This window comes from Ceratotherium simum, chromosome 19 (genome assembly GCF_057802395.1).
Source record: "Ceratotherium simum simum isolate JZ-2026a chromosome 19, ASM5780239v1, whole genome shotgun sequence".
NCBI classification, from domain to species: domain Eukaryota; kingdom Metazoa; phylum Chordata; class Mammalia; order Perissodactyla; family Rhinocerotidae; genus Ceratotherium; species Ceratotherium simum.
Window position 1 is genome coordinate 25,118,627 of NC_141918.1, and position 14,548 is coordinate 25,133,174.

General features: G+C 34.9%; 1 protein-coding gene across 5 annotated transcripts in view; it reads left to right on the top strand.

Annotated features, from left to right (window-relative positions):
- GRIK2 (glutamate ionotropic receptor kainate type subunit 2) overlaps positions 1-14,548 on the top strand; it is a 653,495-nt gene that overhangs the window by 382,684 nt on the left and 256,263 nt on the right. For all 5 annotated transcript variants that reach the window (XM_087443926.1, XM_004422155.3, XM_087443925.1 and 2 more), the window contains 2 exons: positions 7,109-7,252; positions 9,755-9,862. In XM_087443926.1, coding sequence (XP_087300052.1) covers positions 7,109-7,252; positions 9,755-9,862 — 252 coding nt within the window. The remainder of the gene's footprint in view (positions 1-7,108; positions 7,253-9,754; positions 9,863-14,548) is intronic.

The window sequence follows — 14,548 nt, forward strand, 5'->3', positions numbered from 1 at the left end:
CATTTGTCATTATTCCACCCGCATCGCTCTTATACACTCCATGCCTGAAAGTAATTAGACTGGGTAAAGATAAACCCAGCACTCAGTTAGTGAGATGGATAATGCTTGTTTAAAATGTATGGGAAGGCACTTCTCATTATCTTTTCAAGTCACCCATTTAGAAAGACGACTATGGTTTTACTGAAATGTGTAGGACTCTTGCACAATTTTAAAGGTTTGCAAAACCAGCTTTTGGCTGCCAGACATTCTTTGTAGGCTAACTAACTTATTTTGGAAAGAAAAATAATGTTTCAACTCCATTCCAGTCTGAGGTGGGCTCTCAAGGGGCTCCTATAACCATCGAGAGATGGTTGACCTAGTGGTGAAGTGGGGAGGTCTGCACTTGGCTCGGTCTATACCTGCCTAGTCTGCACTTCCTTCTCCTGCACTGTATTCCCAGGGCAAATAGATATTCTAGCTTTCCAATAAGTGTGATCCATTTATACATAAATGGGTAATTATACTTGAAAGAGAGAAAATAGGACAGATTGTCTTGTCTTCATTGCTGATTTCTTTTCTCTGCTTAGCTTTTGTCTTTGTAGTTTAGGATGTGAATGTCTACAACTTTTTCTAACACCTTCAAATGGGTTTTAATAACCAAATTGTACACATATTCCATTTTAATTTAGTTGGTTAAATTACGATTATGTTTAACCCTGAAGCTTTCTTCAGAGGTAGCTATGATGTATAAAGAAAAAATCTGACTTTGGAACCAAATAAACTTGTATCTGAATCTCAGTTCAGAGACATACTGTCTGTGGAACCTGGGGCCATAATTCACTGGTATGCAGCAGAGTCTCCAAAAAATTTGAGACCTGCCTCTGTCAGTTTCCCCTCCATTCCCTTTCATAGTTCCAGTGGGAATATCGCTTAGGGAAGGTAGTTGGTTATGATAGTTTGGATGGTGGTTCTAAGAGCTAGGCTTTGCCTGAATCTTGTTTCTTAAGGTGATGAGACTTGGAGAGAATTACTTTAACATTGCTAAACTTCAGTTTCCTCCTCTCTAAAATGGTAATAGTAATATTACTTAAAACGTATGATCTTTGTGAGAATTAAATGAGATAATGCATATAAAGAAGTTGACACAGTTATGTGTCATAGAGTAAGCATGCAATATAACTTGATAGTAGTAATAATACTATAAAAATGGTGATAAAGTAGTTAATGTGTGTATCTCCTCTACTTTTCTCCTCTTCTGTTCTACCCCTTCTTTGCTCTGGTTTTCCACTGAGAGAAGAGGCAGGACAAGGGATTCTAGAGTCAATACGAGAGGGTGGAAAACTTAAAAAGAGCTGCTCAATCAACCTTTACAATTTAGAGTTGGGAGTGAAAGAGGCCCCATAAACCCGATCTTGGAAGATACTCTAAGATCTTTGCCTTTTGAAAATCTCCTGAGCAGCAACTTGATAGAGTAAATCTACTTTTTTTTCATGAAATCATTCCTGGTTAATGTTACTAACTTCCTAATTGACGTATTATTAACCCGATCCCACACATTGATATGTTTCTTTCTTGTGAATCTATATTTATCGGTTCTCCACAATCTATACCGTTCCTTACTTTGCAGTACATTTTCATCATGTAAATATTTACTGCTTATCAAAAAATTATATAGATTGGGGCCAGCCCCATGGCTTAGCGGTTAAGTGCACACGCTCCGCTGCTGGTGGCCCGGGTTCGGATCCTGGGTGTGCACTGACACACCGCTTCTCCAGCCATCCTGAGGCCGTGTGCCACATACAGCAACTAGAAAGATGTGCATCTATGACATACAACTATCTACTGGGCTTTGGGGAAAAAAAAAGGAGGAGGATTGGCAATAGATGTTAGCTCAGAGCCAGTCTTCCTCAGCAAAGAAAAATAAGAAGAGGATTAGCATGGATGTTAGCTCAGTGCTGATCTTCCTCACACACAAAAAAAATTATATAGATTAATGCATTCAAGTACTTATTGATATTTTTTATATTTTGTAACTTCAAAATCATTTAAACTACTTTGTTTTATTAAAAGTAGGGCACTGAGCAAGAAACTAGAGAGAAGGTTGTGAAGTCTGGATAGATTGTCTGGATTCAAATCCAGCTCCACTTCTACGTGCTATTATCTTGGGCCAGTTACTTAACTGCTCTCTGCCTCAGTTTCCTATTTGATATGAACTCAATGGATTTCCAACTGGATGATGGTTGTGAGAATTAAAGGAAATGATTCAAGGAGAATGCCTCACACACAGTAAATACTGAATGAAAGTTAAGTGATAGTATTACTAATATACGGCAAATTTTCAAACATATGCATTCTTGTGAAAGTAAGAAAAACGTTTTTGAAACACTAGAGTTTTCTCACAACTTTTCAAGGGTAGTAGAGTTTGCATATGTACAGTTTTGTGAAGAAGACAGTAAAAAAAGCAAAGAAGACAGGATATCAAGTGTAAATGGAAAATAACTATATTATCACATAAAACAACTACTCTAAAAGTAGGAAAAAAGCAACCTAAACTGATGAAAATATCATATAGAGTAGTTTCAGAAGTTCTATTTATTGCTTTATCATAAATCAATATACTTTCTTTTTTTATTGAATTGTAATTGACATACAATACTATATTATTTTCAAGTGTACAACATAGGGACTTGATATTTTTATGCATTACAAAATGATCAGCACAATAAGTCCAACCACCATCTGTCACTACGCCAAGTTATTACAATATTATTGACTATATTCCCCATGCCATACACCACATCCCTGTGACCCATTTAGTTTATAACTGGAAGTGTGTACCTTTTAATCCCCTTTACCTATTTCACCTGTCCCCTCCTCCTCTCTGGCAACCACCAGTTTGTTCTCTGTATCTATGAGTCTGTTTCTGTTTTGTTTGTTTGTTTTGTTTTTTAGATTCCACATATAAGTGATATCACATGGTATTTGTCTTTCTCAGTCTGACTTATTTCAGTTAACATAATACTCTCTAGGTCCATCCGTGTTGTCACAAATGGCAAGATTTCATTCTTTTTATGGCTGAGTAATATTGCGTCGAGTATATATACCACATCTTCTTTATCCATTTGTCTATCAATGGGCACTTAGGTTGCTTCTATATCTTGGTTATTGTAAATAATGCTGCAATGAACACAAGGGCACATATATGTTTTTGATCTATTGTTTTTATTTTCTTTGAATAAATACCCAGAAGTGGAATTGCTGGATTGTATGGTAGTTCTATTTTGAATATTTTGAGGAACCTCTGTACTATTTTCCATAGTGGCTGCACCAATTTACATTCCCACCAGCAGTGTATGAGGGTTCTCTTCTTTCCACATGCCTGTCAAAACTTGTTATTTGTTGTGTTTTTATTAATAGCTATTCTGACAGGTGTGAGATGATATCTCGGTGTGGTTTTGACTTCATTTCCCTGATAATTAGTGATGTTAAACAGCTTTTCATGTGTCTTGGCCATCTGTATGTCTCCTTTGGAAAAATGTCTATTCAGGTCCTCTGCTCATTTTTTTGATATTGACTTTATGAGTTCTTTACGTATTTTGGGTATTAACTCCTTATTGGATTTATCACTTGCAAATATCTTCTTCCATTCAGCAGGGTGTCTTTTTGTTTTGTTGATGGTTTTCTTCACTGTGCAAAGGCTTTTTAGTTTGATATAGTCCCATTTGTTTATTTTCACTTTTGTTGCCCTTGCCTGAGGAGACAGATCCAAAAAAATATTGCTAAGACCAATGTCAAAGAGTTTACTACCTATGTTTTTTCCTAGGTCTTAAATTTAAATCTTTAATCTACTTTAAGTTTTTGTGTGTGTGTGTGTGTGTGTGTGTGTGTGTGTGTGATGAAGATCGGCCCTGACCTAACATCTGCCAATCCTCCTCATTTTTTTTTTGCTGAGGAAGACTGGCCGTGGGTTAACATCCATGCCCATCTTCCTCTACTTTATATGGGATGCCACCACAGCATGGCTTGACAAGCAGTGCGTCGGTGCGTGCTTGGGGTCCGAACCAGCGAACCCTGGCCCACCACAGTGGAGCGCGTGCACCCAACCGCTTGCGCCACTGGGCTGGCCCCTGTTTTATAGTTTTTAGAGTACAGGTCTTTCACCTCCTGGGTTAAATTTATTCCTAGGTATTTTATTCTTTTTGATGCAATTGTAAAAGGGATTGTTTTCTTCATTTCTCTTTCAGATAGTTCATTGTTAGTGTACAGAAATACATCAGATTTGTGTATATTAATTTTGTATCCTGAAACTTCACTGAATTCATTTATTAGTTCTAATAGTTTTTTGGTGGAGTCTTTAGGATTTTTTTATATGTAGTATCATGTCATTTGCAAATAGTGACAGTTTTACTTCTTTCTTTCCAATTTGGATGCCTTCTATTTCTTTTTCTTAACTAATTGCTATAGCTAGGACTTCCAATACTAGGTTGAATAAAAGGCGCAAAAGTGGGTGTTCTTTTCTTGTTTCCTAAATCAACATATTTTAAATTGGGAATTCAAGAAGTAATTTGATTAGCAACTTTTTAACTACTTACAGTTTTTTCTCTAGGGTTTATCTTACAGTTCAATAAATATTATCTCCCTTTTATAATTTCATTTAAAATCACAGATCTCAAATAGTTTTATTATCTACTAGTGTATCCACTGATCTTGAAGCTGAAACTGTGTACCAAAAATTATTTTTCAAACCCTTAATTAGGCAAAATTTTTTTTTAGTATTGTTATTTTAGGTAAGGTTACTATTCTAGGATTTTTGTATAAGACACATAAAATCGTATAAGTCAGTAAGTCATGGCGGAATGGTAGGAATAGCATAGTTTATGTTCTTTTAGTTATTTTATGAAAATAGATCAAAATTTCCATCTTGGAATAATTGGAATGGTGTTTATTAACACTCCATCTTAAAAAAATTGTAGAAATTAAAGAAAAAGAAAAAATTAAAATTATAGTCATTACTAACTCCCAAGAGTAATCACTGTTATCATTTTAATGAATTTTCTTCCCTTCAATGTTTTTTGTTATTGTTGTTGTTTATATAACATGCACTATGGTAGTTAAGAATGCTAGCTATGAACAGAGAGGCTGTATGAATCTGGGCCTCTCGCCTTCTTAGCTGTGTAACTTTGATTTCTCAACTTCTCTCAACCAACTTTTTGTCATTTGTAAAATGGCAACAATAGTAGTATTTTTATTAAACCATTATTTTGAGGATTAAATAAGTTAAATAGTACATATTAAGTACTCATAAAGATGTATATAATGGTTTATGCTGGAAATACAGTCTGTATAATCTATTTTTATACTTAGCATTGTATCACATGCAATTTCCCATCTAATTGATTATATTTCAAAACATGATTTTTAATGGTTATATAAAATATCATTGTGATTTTATTGTTTCCTTATTTTGAACATTCAGTATGTTTCCAATTCTTTTTTTAAATAAGTAATGTATATAGGCTTTGTTCTTATCTCTGATTTTCTTAGGACAAATATCAGAAAGAGAAATTACTGTGTTAAAAAGAACATGGTTATTTTTAAAGATCCCTTGTGGTGCAAATTGCAAAATTGCCCTTTATCTTCCCTCTAGTAGTGCCCGAAAGTGTTTGTTTCTCTGTACCTTTGTTAACAGTGATATATATATTTTTAATTATTTTATTTTGAAATCAACTCTGTCTTTTATATCTTGGTAACTATTCTTATGACCACCTGTGTGGTATATGAAATTTGTCCTCTGAGTGTTAATTCAGGCCAAAGACAAATATCAGTCTAATCCTCAGGCTCACGATGGATGCCTGTATCAATTCCACCATTCTAGTTTTCAATATGCAGCCATCAGAACATGTGAAAGTAGTCAGCTGGTATTTACAAAATGAAGGTTATGAATCTGAGCTATATTCCCCAAAGATTTATGAACTATAAAATGGTATTATTATTATGTTCTGTCATTGCATTGTACTCTTTTAGCAGTCTTCCATTTTATGTGGTAAAGTTCCTTAGGATCCATTTGCTTGAAAGCTACTGTGTATACTGATTTTGTATTGTATTGTGGCAAATGCTATAATCTACAGGGTTCCTATTCATTTTGGAATTCATTTCACAGCTCACTAATTGTGTGAATGAGAAGAGAAAATATATGCTTTTATTCCGAAGCATGCCAAGCAGATGGCCCAAAGTTCATTGCTACCAGCACTGTTGGTGTGGCCCTCTTCTGTAGGTAGTGAGCCTGGCATTGATCCGTCAGACACAATGTGAGGGTCCATTTAACACAGCACTTGACAGTCGCTGAGCCTCTGGTTTGTTAGGACTTATAAACGTTTTATTTTTTATCATCCACTTCTAAAATGGTCAGTCATTTAGGCAGGTACAGACACAGTAGAACTCATATTAGTTTTACTTGAGATGCCAAAATGAACTTTTATTCATATGGAAATTTGGGGAAAAGAAAACAGTACAGGGGGTTAAGCTTAGTTTCTTGAAAAGGGATTAATACATGTATTGAGCTTCAAAACTGTAACATCATTTCTGAGATTGAACCTTTTGAAAAATTGAAGAAAAGATCAGGATTTATATCTTTAAGCTTTTTAGGTGAATCTCCTTTCAAATCTTTTTTGTTCCTATACAAAAATTTTTGGTTATTTACTTTTATGTACAACATGTAATTTATGTAATCATTCAAAATGTTCACAAATGCATTCCTTGTGTATGTGTGTGTGTGTGTGTGTGTGTGTAGTGAGATAGAGTAAGAGAGACAGAGGGAGTGACAAAAAGTGAAATAATGAATGTCTTCACACATTTTCTCTTCAACAGAGGTAGTAGGACAATATGACATTGGGTTATCACTTCAGGAAAGGAAGGGTAGGTCAAATGTCCTAATGGAGCTGATGCAGTCATTTGATGACAATGTCTTATTTAAGAGAACCAGAGCATGTGGAGATATTGTTTTCTCCCTTACATAAGGAAAACTTGGGTATATATTCTCTCATCCCTTCCTTCTCTCCACTGCCAAACTGCCTACTGTGGCTTTCACGTGTTGTATTGACTCCATGTTTTCTTTTTTCTCGGTTTTCAGACTGATGCTGCTCTAATGTATGATGCTGTGCACGTGGTGTCTGTGGGCGTCCAACAGTTTCCCCAGATGACAGTGAGTTCCTTACAGTGTAATCGACACAAACCCTGGCGCTTCGGGACCCGCTTTATGAGCCTAATTAAAGAGGTAAGTCAGGAGAAGCACGCCTGCCTTGTCTCTTTTGTCCTCAAGCTGAATGAATTGATGTTATTGCAGTTTTCCTAACAGGCGACCTTCTACTTTTAAGTCAAACTTTCTCTCTTCCCCCGTACAAGCAAAATTAATATTTTTGCTAAATAACATGGAACAAAAGGAGGAAAATTACATGATAAATAAATGGCTATCCTTCAAAATATCCATGATTATGTAAACAGATGAAATTTTGTGACCTATGATTTATAACATTGTTAGTTTTCACTTTTCTGAATCTTCACGTGTGTTACTTTTCATTTATGGGGAGATGTAGATATTTAAAGAATGTTTGTTTATATTTTAGGCAACGAAATATGCAATGAATTTTTAACATGAATGCCATTTGCACGACACTAAATTACACCCAATTTGTAAGTCTTAAAGAATTATTATTTAGATCTGTGATTCCTAAATATAATGTCTAGTTATTTCAATTATATTAGCAGTTAACATAAAACAGCATATATGGATTCGGAAAAGCGCAACGTTTGCTTCATATTGCATAATACAACCATTCTTATGGCCGTATATCATTTCTGATTACGTCTGTTATAGTTATAGACCAAGCATGCTCATAGTGAGAAAAAAAGGGAAAACTCTTAAAGATCATACACACACACACTCTTCCTATTCTTCCTATCATGAAGGAAATTCCTTTGTCAGCTTAGAATATTTTTTATTTGATTACAACAGGAGTTTTATATGAAAGTTTAGGCTTTGCTGTAAAAAGTCACAGGTATTATTACCATATAAGCTTTTTCATTAATAGCTAAAAAGAAATCATCAGTTCATCATATAATAAATTATTAATCATGAAAATAAAAATGCAAATAGGATCATAATGAAGAATCTCTAGGTCCTTGGCAAAGAATATCCATGAATTTTCATTGTCTAATTCTTATCAAACTCTCAGATAGGTGAAATGATACTCCCTGAAGAATATGCAGCTCTTTTATTGCTCGACGCACTCTACATTCTACTTTGACTTCTGATTTAAAACTCAGCATCAGAAAGCTGTAAACACAGTACACAGGTTTGGCTAGTTGAAGAATTGCGTTTTCTGAACACAGCACTTGTCTATTGAGGCGTGTGTCAAACAGTCCCCTAAGAAGCAGTTGTATGAAACTCACTGTTGCGTTTATTGTAAAGTGTTACTGAGAACCTTCTCCACTAAATCTCAGTGTCCCTTATGAGGAGCAGCAGGAGACATTTCTCTCAGGTCTCAGTACCAGGAAAAGTTGTGCTTTTGCTGAGCAATTGGTATGTCTTATAGACCCTGTATATTGTGTTTTCATCATATTTTCTTCTTTGCTTTGGTTGCTAGGAAGTTCAGAATTGAATTTGTGATTGAATTTATTTATCAGTTTCACCTGATGTCCATTTCTTTGCACTGTCTTTATCCCAGATTTGTTATACTATTCCACACTTCTACTCCTGTACATCTTGATCCCATTTTCTATTTTTATACAATACACATTTTTGTTAACACCTTGAAATTATTTTCTTTGGAAGAAGTCGGGTTAAAAATAATTATTTCTTGTCTATTGGAGGTCAGTTACCACATGTTTAAATTCAGTGATGACATGTTGCAATATGCATATAGATATACATGATAAGTTTTTCTATTTGTTTGTAATTTATTAGCCTAAAACTATTTTAGAATCCCTACGCATAAGTACCCAATAAACACATGGAGCCTAAGAAATGTAATAATGATAATATTCATTTGTAGTCCTTATGGAAATGTTACTCTTACTCTACTGGGTTTTACCTCTTTTGAGTAAGCTCAGATATTTGCTCACCTTTGAAGGGTAGACCCATTACGTAGCTCCATTATTATATTCCCACCTCCTTCTCCATGGAGAGCTCCTTCTACAGAAACTGTAGCTTGATGTGAAATAGTTTTGATACATTTCTCCCAGTCTCACTTAAAAGAGGAAATAAAGTAATAAGTGAATTATTCTAAGGGGAAAGTATATAATTGAAGTTGTATAATGCAGGTTTTCCTAGATTCGGTTTCTTTCATTGTAATAAAATATGTTTATTTTCACATTAGTATGAATTTAAGAGTGGTATTTTATAACAGTAGTTCCATTTGTAATCTCCAGTGAGATTGTGACTATCTCATATATTATAATAAGTGACCAAATTCTTCTCACTTTGCTAAAAGAGGTTTGCTATTTAAAACATAGTCTTCAAATTTCTCGTAAAGAAAACTTATACCTGGAAAATACATTACTTAAAATGAAAAATTTACACTAAATTCTTACTGAGACTAGGATAATTTATTTAGAAAAAACATCCTTCAAAGTTCAGAACAGAATAAAAAATGTTTTAAAAATATGTAGCAATGTAAATTTATGAGAAGTAATAAAGATATTTTCAATTTTTGTAGAAAACTGTTTTCCCTGCCCTTATTTACTAATTGATGCTTTTTCTTTCTTTCTTTTTCCATAGGCGCATTGGGAAGGCCTCACAGGCAGAATAACTTTCAACAAAACCAATGGCTTACGGACAGATTTTGATTTGGATGTGATCAGCCTCAAGGAAGAAGGTCTGGAAAAGGTACTTATGGCATTCAGTCTATTTACTTTAATTATTGAATGAAACATATATCCTAATGAAGAAATAAAGAAATAGCTCCTGTTGTAGTCACATTTCATTGACATTTGACTTTATTGAGTAACTCTAAAAAAAAATCTTCAATTTACTATACTGAACATAATAATTGACAATTAGGAGTCAGGGATAAAGGATGTCTTAAGACACTTTTTTTTTTTATTTTATTTATTTTTTTTAATAATTTTATTTATTTATTTTTTTCCCCCAAAGCCCCAGTAGATAGTTGTATGTCATAGCTGCACATCCTTCTAGTTGCTGTATGTGGGACGCGGCCTCAGCATGGCCGGAGAAGCGGTGTGTCGGTGCACACCCGGGATCCAAACCCGGGCAACCAGCAGCGGAGTGCACACACTTAACCGCTAAGCCACGGGGCCGGCCCTTAAGACACTTTAAATATTTTATTTTCTTACCAAGTTTTTCTGATACTCTGTATGTAATGCATATAATCTTAATTATAATATAATATAGCATATATTAATATATTAATATAATCTTAATTAGGTTATATTATTAGGTAATATTTGCTATAGTAATTAGAAAATATTTGAGTTAATATGGGTCTTTGTATATGCAGCTTACAATCACTTGTGCTTACATAGACTTTCTTACTTAGAAGCAGGCCATAAAAAAGGATTCAATACAGAAACAGGTTTCTACTACTGAGTCATATTCAAGAGAAATGTCTGAATTAATGTGCACAAGTAAGTTACGTATGAACATAAATGCAACACATTGCACTGGATCTGTCTTACTTGATTCCGTTTCAGGGGATTGAGGTCAAGTACAAGCAAGGCTAATAGAATTTGGGTATGTCCTTACTTTAAGAACATTTTAGTGTATGTTTGCTTATATTTGTAATATATGCATTTAGATATTTTCCTGATAGAACCATTGCAAGTTATGTATTAAAAAGATATTTTGATAAGAACTTGAGAAGAAATTCTATTTTAGATAATACTGCTTTAAAGATAGTAAGGTATCTTATATTTCATCTAGCAATTGAACATGGAGCATTATTCATAGATAGAAACTGAAGAAAGAAATTGAGTTGGAAGAAGGGCTCTGTTAGCCTGAGAGATAACAGCATATTTGAATGCTGATTCAAATGATGCAGGAGAGAGAAAACACAAATTTTTGATAATGTCACCAAAACAAGGAGAAATACATCATGACCAACTGATGACGGAAGCTGATAGGGGCATTACTTCCTCCCGCTGAGAGTTTCACATTTTGCCTTTTGTCAAGATCATGCAAAGTCAGGAATCTCTTGTAATAAACTGAAACTCAAATATTCATGAGGCAGTTACTTCCTAACTCTCTTGTTTCCAAGATGAGAACATTAGTCTATACCAGGACTGGAATTGATAATGGTGGAATTTAGTCAGCTCTTACGGGTTTTATCGTGTTTACTGGGGACGTTACTATCTTGCTTTTTGGAAGTATGCAATCACTAGGATGAGCTTCGACTATTGCTTGTATTTCAACACGTCAACATAAAAATGGTGATGCTCTTCATGTTACTGTAGACTCAGTACTGTCTTGGACTCCAAATAAAGAAAACATTGGAGCAGCTTTCTCTAGGCTGTAATGTGGATTATAGAAAGGCCCTGAATACAGTGGTTATCAAATACGTATGATGATCTACCATACTGAGAATACGACAATGGGAGTTAGACATGTTGCCCTGACACTTTGTAAATATTTTTTATTCTCCTCTGAAATTTGAAAATTTGTTTTGTTAAATTAATTACACACAGTCCTTATCCTCAGGGGTCTTTTTACATAGAATGGTTACATAACACACATTTGTGAATAAATACAATGGAAAGTTGTCTCTTTCAACTGTCAAAAGGGTAATGAAAGAATTATTGATTGGTAGAGATTGAGTCATTTCAGAAAGAGGTAACAGTAAAGGGAAAGACATAGCATAGTGTTTGATTTGATCATAAGATATATGTATATATACACACACACACCCCTACATACAGGAGAAGTGGGAAATAGAACGAAAATGCTATTTTGAGTCATACGGTAAACGTAACTTCGAGATATTTGCATGTATTAGTATACAATGTAAGTTCAAAGAGAGATTAACCTGGAGGCCTAGTAGTTGCTTGGTAAGATATTATAGTTTGGAATAATTTTAGTATGGAGCCATGAATTTAAAACTATTCTGAGAATGGAAGTGAGAGATGAATAAACAGTGACAGAAGGCATTAACTGAATCTTCAGCAATGTTGTTAGTTCAAGGAATAGCAGAGCACTGGGATTATGTTTTTAAGGAATAATGGAGGAGCCAGGTGGCAAAAGTGGGAGAAGCCAATGATAAAGGTAGAAATCAAAGATTGGAAAAGAAATTAGTGGAAGAAATTAATATTAGAAAGAAATTGCGTGAGTCTCCTGAGAAAAGAGATAAGATACTGAGAATGGGTGAAGCTAAGTTAGAGAGAAATGAATTAAAAGATTTCACATCAAATGTTTTCAATATTTTCAAAAATAAGTACATAAAGTCATTAGCTAAAAGAGGGAGGGGAGATTTAGTTTAGTCAGATCTTAAGAATAATGGAAATGTTTTGGAAATGCCATTGTGGCAGACTTGACTTTGACTCAGTAGGACTAAAGTGCTACTAAGTAGCAAAAGGCACTCATTGTTTTAATTTAGTGGAATGGTTAAGAGATCAAGGACTAGATTTAGACAGAATTGGACTCAAATCTTTGTTCTGCCGTTTACCATTTATGGACAAGTTTCTTAATCTCTCTAAAACACAATGTCTTCAGTTGTTTCATGGGGTAATAGCAATATTTGCTTCATGAAGACTAATAAGTCTCATTGATATTACTTTTATTTTTTCCTGAAAAGAATAGTTACCAACCCATAGGTGAAAAGACAGAGTTCCTACCTTGATAGAGTTCACAGTTTGGAAGGTTCAATAGACGGTGATGCAGGAGGTTTAAATTGCAATTCCAGATCTATCATAACAATTGTGTGAATTTCATCCTTTCACCCAACTACTTTATGCCAAATTCCTCATCTCAAAAAAAAAGTAGAATGCAAAGGGCTTTCCTTTTGGACAGATTGAAGTGAGAATATCATGGTCTCTAAAATAATCTGGAAATACCATCTTTATAGGGATTGAGGCTAGGAATTTTAACTCTCTCAATTCTATCTTATGACTGGGTGAGGAAAATGAACCAAGATAATGTGTAAAATGCTAGCTTTATCTATAACTGCTCATGCTACTGCTTTTTACTAGTTTTGCCTTGGTCATCTTTGACCAGCACACTTCATGTATTCATTTAATTCTCTAACAGAAATGCAGTGAACATCTATTTTGTGCTCTTCTGAAGGTTATGCTCTAGTGAAGGATACCTACCAATAATAAATGGACTCTTAAAATTATAATATAGGATTATGCAGTAATAACTGCTAAAAATAAAGATGTTTGTATGTCATTAAAATGATATATTTTGGGTCATTTTCTGAAATGTGAACCTTAGGATTGAAACAGTTAGTAGGAAGAAAGTCCATGCTTCTGATGTTTACAGTCATGGACCAGATAAACCAGGAAGGAATGGGTATGTTTCTGCTGAACAGAGAGAGGTACGACATGTCAGGGAACTGAGCTGGGGATTGAAATGCTACTGTGAACACATCCTTTCCACTTAGATAGTGCCCGTGGATCAAAGTGAATCCTTTCCACTTTGGAAAAGATTTATCTCAACAAGGACCTTGGTTGGAACCTAGCCCAGCTAGCCACGGTCCAAGAAGGGTCACTGATACTGCACACACAGCCACCACGTCTGTCCAAACAAGCTGTCCAGACCATGGCAGTGCCTTCCCTGGAACAGAAGAGAGGGAATAAGGGGAAAAAACAGTAGGTGACTTTGTCTACCTCAGGCAATAATGGGACAGTTTCTTTCTTTAGGAGCGTGGTATTGAGTACTAACAGTAGGAAAAGGAAAATCAGAATAAGTGATTTTCCCAGCTTGAATTCTTCTGGTCAGTTCAAAGACCATATTGTATATTCTCCTTTTAAAATATGTTTAGAATCCATCCTTTTCTTGCCACATCCATTGCTGTAATCATAGCCAGGAGACCTTTCACCTGGACATCTACCTTGGAGCCCCAACAAGCCTCTCTGTTCTACTCCCCGTTGTAATCCATTCTTCAAACCATGGCAGCCAGCCGATGTCTTTAAAAGCAAATTAATCCTGTCATTCCTCTATTGAAACCCTTTCATTTATTCCTATTGTATTTTGATTAAAATCCAAGCATGATTTCTAAAGCATTCCCTCCCTCTCCTCCTCAACTCTCACCAACCTCTTAGGTGTTTTTTATGTTCCGGCTACCCTGGCCTTTTTTCATTTCCTCACAGGTTTAAAGCTTTCTATTACTTTGGCAATAGAGTTTTCCCAATCTGGAATACCCATCCCAATCCCTTTTGCCTGGCTAACTCTTACTCATCCTGGGGGTCACAGCTTAAATGTTACTTCCTTAGCTACATGTCCCCTAAGCCTGATCAAATGTACATTTCTCCTAGTGCCATGTACTTTTCCTTCCTGGCACTTATCACAATGTGTAATTATATAGTTATGTGTACTTTTTTTTTTTTAAAAAAAGGCTGTGTC